The following is a 9,813-nucleotide window of genomic DNA, read 5'->3' as shown; positions in this document are numbered from 1 at the left end:
CACTGATAAAGAATCTTAACTTTGAGATGAAGAATAATGAGATGACTGATTCTTGAAATAAGAATGAGATGAAAGTGATTACTTAAGTAACTTTTGTATTCACTTTGCAAAAGATAATGTTTTTTAATAACACTTTTTAATATTACTTTTTAATAACACTTTTTGATAATACTACTGTTAATTTTGAATAGATTGACTAATAATTTAAATATCACAGATTTAAAATATTGTTAATATGATTTATATCTCTTCTAAATAATAATAACAATTTCATGATATTTAATAAATAAACAAATCAGTCACATCACTGAATATGATACAGAATATTAGAATATAGTGAAGTTCAATATATAAGATAACTATTCAGACTCTTTGATTGTGTCAGATAATTGATCATTGAGTATAATACTCTGATTGAGAAAAGATTCAGATATTGAAACTTTCTAATATAGAGTGAACTCAGTTGAAATATGTGATTGATTTACTGTTTCAGTTTTATAAGATAATAAAGACAGTCTCAATCACTTGTACATCAATGCTGCAGTCAGTCTGATGAGTGTATAACAGTTTATTTATTCATCTTGAGAAGCAGTTGAATCACTTAAAAAGAAATTCAGTCTGAGATAATACTATACCACAGGCTATTATTACTGTAAGAGATAAACTGATATATTACTACAGTAAAACTGAACAATCTTTTGCAGAGTACTATACTATAGCAGCTCTACTAGATCTCTTCTGTTGAGTTAATATCTACACTTCTCAAGATTAAATAGAGAAGAAATGAGACTTATATGTTAAATTAGTCTGAGACTACTACAATGTCAACTATCAGAGATTTGAATGAGCAGATGTTCAAGATATAAAGACAGTGAAATATAATTCTCTAGTAAGTAACAATCTTTGATAATACTTCATATCACATAGAACTATAATACTAACTTTGAAACAGAACTTGTATATATTGATTGCAACTGAAAATCAGACAAAACTATATACTTATAAAACTAAATTTAACTACTATCTTCAAAATGATCTGATGAATTTACACATTAAATCAATTCTAGAGTTATGAAAAATTGTTGAGAGTATATATTCAACTGTTATACTGATGATATGTGATATTCTAGCAATTTCATTGACAGAGATGAGAATGAAGTGAGAGTTCAACTCAAGTTAAGATATTTATCACTATTATCAGAGACAATTACAAGAAGAAATAATCAAGAAACTCATAATTGTAAAATATGAAATTATCAGATAGTTTAATACCTCTGATCATAGTATATCAGAGAAGTGTAGTTTTCATAAGAAAGTAAAGAATAAACTTACACAAGAATGTATTTAATTGTTTCATGAGTGTTATTAATAATTGTTATCAAATTCTGATTATATAAGCAATCACTGAATGAACTGAATGAGACTGATTTTAATCTTCAGTCTCAGTCTCATTCTGATTTTGAAAGAATGATCATCTTTCACAGTTTATTCTGGAAAATTACTCTCATGTCACTGTTCTTGAATTAAATCTGGTCATTTTTCACACTATTTCTCTCAGAAATGATTCATTTTCAGATTTTTTTAAGACTGATTCTGATGAGACTCATGTCAAGAAATGTATAAGATCAGACCAAATGAGACTAAATGTGAAATTCATGATCTCAGCGGCCAGTCTAAACACAGCTGTAATAAGTCATTATCTTAATATTATCTAATAAATAATTAGTATATATCTGTATAAATGTGAATAATTAGAAAATATATACTTAAAAAGTATAATCACAGTGAACTCTGCTGTCACTTAAATAACATTAAGAATAGAATACTGAAATTAATAATTTCTCTCATTGATTTCACAGATAAGATGTGTGAAGATAATTTTAAGAAATATAAAATTCTCGAACTTCTGATAAAAATAAATCTTATGAAGAGACTCTATTTTCATGATATCAGAGACTGAGTATTACTAAAAAGTATTACTTTTATATAATATATATACACTTACTATAATAATTCACTCTCTGTATATATAGCTGAGAGTTATAGCTTTTTCATACTGCACAGCTCTCTCTGAAATACTGTTATCAGTTTACAACTCACACAGTCTCTCAGTTCAGTGTACACTGTATATATACAGCTCTGCATACTGAGACTGTATTAATTATTATAATCTAATATGATACTTACTTTTCACAGACTATGTTTTATTTAAGAGAGAAGAGAGAGAAGACATGACTATTATTTTATTAAAAGAGAATGAATAATTAGTAATATTAAATGTAATTTAATTCTTTTATATTTAAAATTTAATTAGTCTATACTCTTTAATTTAAGAGTTTCTAAGAGTGTTTTAATAGTTTTCATATTAGCTTGAACTTAGTGATGAGTTAATAAAGAAGAGAAAAGAGAGAAGAAAGAAATAAGAATAACTTATCTTTATAATATGAAAACAGAGAATCACTGTAATTATTCTCTTTAGTAATAAAAATCTGTTTTCTATATATATCTTTGATATAGATTATATAATAACTCTATACAAAGAATATCAATAGTGTATATATTAAATGAAGATAATATTACTATATAATACTGTAGCTATTTCTATACATCTCTGAAAGCTGTTAATATTTTCTTTGAGTCTCTTTATATTTAATAAGTCAGTAATATATTTCAATGCACTTCTTCTTTTATTATTATTATTATTATTATTATTATTATTATTATCATCATTATCATCATCATTACTATTATCATCATTATTATTATTATTACTATTATTACTATTATTATTATTATTATTATTATTATTATTATTATATTATTTCTGATTATTTCTTCTATCTTCATCTCTCTTCAACACTCAATGAAATTAATTATATTATCTCTTTTTAAATATTCTGCAGTTCTGTGAACTATCAAGACGCGTGAGTACTGTCACAGATTGAAGAGAGAGAAGAAGAAGATGTTTAAGTACAGAGAGACAGATTGTAAGATATAGTATAATATTTTAAAGAGACTCTGTAAAAGAGTAGAATAATAATAATTTTAAGTAGTACTTCTGATAGATTTAGACTGAACTAAGTATAGAAATAATACAGATAATACTGTCTATAAGAGATTGAAAAAAAAGATAGTGAAGAGTCTTATATATAGACTGACTGTGTAACTGTGTCTGAGATCAGAATTAAACTTTACAGTTATTATATTGTCTAAAAGTATTACTTCTGATCATGATTTGTATTTATCACATTAATCTCAAATCACATTATTTCAAATATTAAAGATCTCAGATTCACTTTTTAAATAAAAATCTAGTCTCAGATAAAGAATATGTTTAAATTCTTAGTCACATTTTCATTCTGATCTCATTATTGAAAATAGTATTAAATAAGATTATGAAATCATTTCTTACTTACATAATATCATAACATAGTACTTATTTGTTGAAAATTCAATAGAGAGTGTTATTAAATATCATTACTTTTCTAAACACAGATTATAATTAATATCATTTTAATTAAAAAAAAATATAAAATATAAAAAATAATAAAAAAATAAAAAATAAAATAACAAGAAAAAATCACAACAAAAAAAAAGAGAAAGAAAAAAAGAAGAGAAAGAAAAAAAGAGAAAGAAAGAGAAAGAAAAAAAATAAAAGAAAAATAAAAAAATAAAAAATAAAAATAAAAAAAAATCAAGATTGCAGAGCTATAGTATCTCTAAAATACTCACTTCTCAGAGTCTTTACAATATTTATCATTAACTGTATATCTCTCACAGTGAGAATAACACAGCTGTAATAAGTTATTATCTTAATATCATCTAATAAATAATCAGTATATATCTATATAGATATGAATAATTAGAAAATATACACTTAAAAAGTGTGATCAGAGTGAACTCTGCTATCACTTGAATAATATTAAGAGCAGAACACTGAAATCAATGATTCTCTCTATTAATTTTATAGACAAGGTGTATGAAGATAATCTTAAGAAATATAAGATTCTCTGATTTCTGATAGAAATGAATCTTACAGAGAGACTCTATTTTCATTATATCAGAGACTGAGTATTATTAAAAAGTATTACTTTAATACATATATGCTTACTGCAGTGATTCACTCTCTGTATATATAACTGAGAGTTGTAGCTTTCTCACACTGCATGACTCTCTCTAAGATGCTGCTGCTGATTTATAACTTACACAGTCTTTCAGTTCAGCATGTGCTGCATATATACAGCTCTGCATGCTGAGGCTGTGTTGATTATTATAATCTAGCATGATACTTGCATTTCACAGGCCATGTTTCATTTGATTGAGAGAAGAAGAGAATACAACTACTGTTTTATTTGAAGAGAAGATGAATAATTGAATCTGTAGAAGATAATTTGATTTCTTCTGTATTTGAAATTTGATTAGTCTATACTCTTCAATTTAAGAATTTCTAAGAGTGTTTTAATAGTTTTCATACCAGCTTGAAATTAGTGATTGATTGAAGAAGAGAAAAGAGAGAAGAAAGAAATAAGAATAACTTATCTTTATAATATAAAAACAGAGAATTGCTGTAATTATTTATTCTAGTAACAAAGATCTGTTTTCTGCATGTATTTCTGATATAGATTATATAATAACTGTATACAAAGAATATCAACAGTGCATGTATTGAATAAAGATAATGTTATTATACAATACTGTAGCTGTTTCTGTACATCACTGAAAGCTGTTAATATTTTCTTTAAGTCTCTTTATATTTGATAAGTTAGTAATATATTTCAATGCACTCTCTCTTTCATTATCATTATTATTATCATCATCATCATCATTGTCATTATTATTACCATTATTATTACTATTATCATTATTATTATTATTATTATTATTATATTATTTCTGACTGTCTCTTCTGTCTTTATCTCTCTTTAATACTCACTGAAACTAATTATATTATCTCTCTTCAAATATTCTGCGGTTCTGTGAATCATCAAGGTGCATGAGTATTATCACAGATTGAAGAAAGAGAAGAAGAAGATATTCAAGTAAGAGAAGACAGATTGTAAGATATATTATAATATCTTAAAGAGACTCTGTAAGAAAGTAGAATAATAACAATTTTAAGTAACACTTCTGATAGATTTAGACTGAACTAAGTATAGAAATAATGCAGATTATACTGCTTATAAGAGATTGAAGAAGAAGATAGTAAAGAGTCTCATACAGCAGCAGTGAGATCAGAAGAAGTCTTAAGAATGATTTAAAACTAAGATGAAGAGAGAGAGAGAGAAGAAGAGTATTACTACAAATAAATAATAATAGAAGAAAATTAAGAGAGTATTAAAGTAGAAGATAAAGAAGTTAAAACTGATAAGTTTTTTATTTATTGAGAGATAATAATTTTTAATAATACTTCTGTTCTCTAATTGATTAGCAGAAGCTGACAGAGAAGAAGAGAATTAAGATCTTGTTCAGATCTCAAATGCACTTCATAATTCAGAATATTGAGAAGACAGCTCTACTCTCTGAGTATGTCAATCTGCTTATCACTGAGATAGAACCTGAGACAGCAGATTAGAAAATACAGGATTTTAAAACACAGATTGACCTGACTGAGAGAAAGCAGTGAGAACCCTCTTCTAAGAAGATAGTGAAGAGAGATTTTAAGATAATTATCATCTCAGATGAGAAGAAGAAGAAGAAGAAGAAGAATAAGAAGTGAATTATAAAGAATAATAAGAAGAATGAGAAAGAGAAGAAAGATGATAAATAGAAAAAGTTTTTTTCTTTTTATATTAGTTAGTTATAAGTTCATAATTATTAATAATTGAAATTAATTTTAAGTTTTTAAAAATTATTGTACAAGTTGTAATCAAGTCAGGAATAATATATATATATATATATATATATATATTTAACTATCATGATTTACAAATCACTATAATGTATAAGTATCAACATTTTTTCAACATTGATATTCATAATATTAATATATTTTTAATGATATTATCTGATAATGTAATTTAGTAACACTCTCTTTCATAATATTAATATATTTCAAGAAATATGACAGAGATTAATCAAGATTGTTTATTTACTTTTATACATTGATAATATTTAATCTGAGTTAGTACTAAAATTATAACTAAGCTAAGAAACAAGATTATTTTTCTTCTTACACATATCAGTAATTAGTTATTAAAAATAAATTATTATCTTTCTTAAATTATTATTATATATTCTGAATTCACTTCTTTCACTTCTTTTACTTCTATTAAAGATTCACAAACTCTTCAAGAAATCACTGTAAATTACAAAGTCTATGTTATTTACAATTCAACATAGAATGCTCTCTTTCAATTATAATGAATAATTATTTCATTCTTCACATGTGATTTCAGGTCACAAAATTTATGAAAAACTCAACACAAATATTAAGATAAACTATAAAATAATTATCAACAGATTGTATTGCAGATTACTGAAGAGTTATCTCTCTGCTACAATCACTGTAACTTCATTCAGAAACATTCATTATAAACTGATCATAGCTCTGAAGAAATTTTCTAACATCTGAAGTTATCAGAATGCAGATAATAAAAGAAAAATAATCAGAAAATTACTACTGAGCTGATAAGTTACTCTATCAGATAATGATTTTTAATAACACTAACTTTCTAATTTAAAGAAAATCATGTAAAAATAACTCTATATTAGTACTCTAATTTCACAACTCTTATTTAATAACTTCTGTGAATAATTACTTTATATGTATATATCTCTGAATCTTTCTCTTTGATTAATTAAAAACCTCAAATTCTGAACACTTCTTCAAATACTTAATTCAAATCTTCATATTTGTAATGTGACAGAACTGAAGCAGTGGCTAGTCGGCGGTGACATGTAGAAGTAGTTGTTTGAGAAGCTGTATAAATAAGCTTAACTATCTTGCTTGAATAGCGAGCTCATAGACTACAGAGTTATTGTGAGAATATCACAGATATGATACTTAGTATACTAAGAAGATTGTATAAGATATGCAGTAACTCTCATATCTATTTCAGTAGAAGAAAAATGAATTACTGACTTCTTTCATGAAGAGTCAGCATCTAGCTATTCTATATAGATAATAAGTGAATATCTTCTCTTATTTCATAAGTAAGAATAGCCAGAGTGATATCTCAGTAGTATCTCACTATTAAGAAAAAGTAATCTACTGATCTTGTATAGAAGTGAGATTCTTATACTCATTAATTAAATCTTTCTATAATATATTTAAATAATGTTATAGAGTGATTGAAAACTGATTCAGACAGTCTGTGAAATGAATGAAATTATCTGTATAAAAGCAATAAGCTGTATGAAACTGTAACAGAGTCTTGACACAGCTGAGAGTGTGATAATACTCTTCTCTTTAAGAGTATAGTCTCTATACTCTTAAGATTACTGAATTAGAAATTATCTTTATTATATAGCAATAATTACTAACTGATTGATAGTACATGTACTGTATATAATATAAAGAAATAGATAAGTTTTTCTACTGACTGTATAGATCTTTCTTTACTCATCTTCATTTAAATTAAACATGTGATAAGTGAGTTTCTTATATATCAATTTGAGATGAGAAAAATATAGTTAATAAGTAATATACAGATCTCTTATCATATTCTATTCTATATATAAAATTCTCTGCAAAAGTAATATATTTTAGAGACAAAGCTAACAGTAATAGCAGAATTTTTCAAAAAGATCTCTTCTTCTATAAAACATTTTTCTTTTCTTTCTCTCAATTGTAATAATAAGTGTATGAGAGTATCATTCTTGAAGAATAATAAAGAACTTATTCTGACATTTTCTAGTAAGTAAATGTCTTCATAGTGTGGCTGCAGTCTCTGTGACTGTCAAGAAAGCTCAGTTAAAGATGAAGATAATAGTGTTAATAAGCTGTAGAAGTATCACTTTTATTATTACATCTTCTTCTGCTTCTCTTACAGCTGTGATGATAGTCACTGTACTCTGCAGTGAGATGTTATCTCTTCTGTTAATTAATTTATCTATATCTGATTCTTCTTCTACTCTCTCTGTCACTGTTGTAACATTATCTTCTCTCTCAATTAATATGATAATGTATAACTCTGTGTAGTCATTTGAAGAGAATTCTGAGAAGAGCTTGATTCTGAGAACAGCAGCTCTAAGAAGCTTAATTCATAGTATCTCTTCTGTGATATATCTGAGCTCTGCTCAGAATACTGCTGAGTTGAGTCTGCAGAGTTCTGCAGTTTCTTTATCTTCTCTCTGTAGAGAGGCTCTGATGCAGTCTCTGACTAATATTATTACTTATCTGCACTGTGCTAAGCAGCTGAAGAAGAGAAGAATCTTATACACTTATCTCTTCTCTCACTTCTATTATTTTCATTGCATCTGTAATAATAACTTCTATCTCTCTATAAGTATTATCTACTCTACAAGATATTGTGTTGACTCTGACAAGAAGCTCAGATGCTTAAGCAGTACAGAGTGAGAATCTCAGAGCTTCAAGTATTGATAAATTCTATTAAGACTGAGAAGATCTCTCTTACTCATCTGTAAAAGAAGATAAAAGTGTAAATTTTCAAGATAAAAAAACATCTCAGAATGACTGATCTTAAGAAGAGATCAGTCAGTGTCACTGTTGAAAGTACTATAGAGATCAATCACTGATTAAAGAGAATCTCACTTCAGTTGAAACAGATGACTGAGATATTTTATAAGTTAATAAGTTAATACTTTTAGTATCTCTTATACTCTTTTACAGTATGCTTCTCTACAGTGCTGCAGTATTAACTTCTCAGCAGATAAAGATATCAGTACTGAAGACTTCAATGATGAAGAATGAGTTTAATGAAGATATAATTATTAATAAGTAGACTCTGAGATTCTCTCTTTTTACTTTTTCAATGAGCTATAATCTCATTAGATTAGCAGCAGTCTGTGAATTAATAATATTAATCTTTTTATTAATTTCAAATATTTCTTTTCTTTAATCACTTCAGAAATGTTACACTTGTGTAGTCTTATTAAACTTCTAAAAAACTCTTTGAGAGAAAATAGAAGAAGAGTGCTACAGAGCTTATAAGACATTGACTTATTACTGTAAGATTATCTCTAAAAAACTCTTTAAGAAAAATAAGAAGTCTTAAGCAGTATTTCTTACTCAATATCTCTGATATGTAATAGAGCAGTCTCTACTAGTTATCTCATAGCTTATAATCTCTTTCTCAGCATTTTTCAAATGCTCAAGTGATTTTCATAAATTCTCTGACAATAAATATTCTTCTTATTTTATAAGATATTGAAACTTGCTGTAATATATTCACTTATTTAATATTTTCTTTATAAGATATTCAGTATCATTCTCTATCTTAATATCATTCAGTCAAGACAGCTTCATCTCAAAGTATTACTTATAGAGCTTCAAATAGAAGATATGAAAAATAGAATGAATTAATTTCAATTCTGTGAGTAATTTCAACTCATATATCTGCTTACTTATTACTCTTATTACTGAGAAAGATTCTAGTCATCACTCACTGAGCTTCTTATACAGTCTTATTATCTTGATATTCTTTACTGAAAGTAGTACTTGATTCTCTATCAAGAACTTCATTAAAAGATGTTTTTAATTATAGTATTTTATCTATCACTTCTGAGTATGATGAATGCTTTTCACTATCTTCTCATGAATTTTATTCAAAAGTTTCAATCTCACTTTTATTTCTGATACTGAGAAATACTCTATTCTCTGTATCTGTTTAACATTCTGACTGTCTATTCTCT

General features: G+C 26.1%; 1 protein-coding gene across 1 annotated transcript; it reads left to right on the top strand.

The window, feature by feature from the left end:
- Positions 1–8,140: 8,140 nt before the first annotated feature.
- BDCG_17187 (uncharacterized protein) lies at positions 8,141–8,473 on the top strand (the record flags this gene model as incomplete). The annotated part of the gene is made up of 1 exon (XM_045426333.1): positions 8,141–8,473. A coding segment is annotated over one exon (333 nt), but the record flags the coding sequence as incomplete, so codon positions are not given.
- Positions 8,474–9,813: the final 1,340 nt, after the last annotated feature.

Source organism: Blastomyces dermatitidis (genome assembly GCF_000003525.1).
Source record: "Blastomyces dermatitidis ER-3 genomic scaffold supercont1.6, whole genome shotgun sequence".
Lineage (NCBI taxonomy): Eukaryota > Fungi > Ascomycota > Eurotiomycetes > Onygenales > Ajellomycetaceae > Blastomyces > Blastomyces dermatitidis.
The sequence above is the reverse complement of the archived record's forward strand: the minus strand, read 5'-3'. Positions and strand labels throughout refer to the sequence as shown.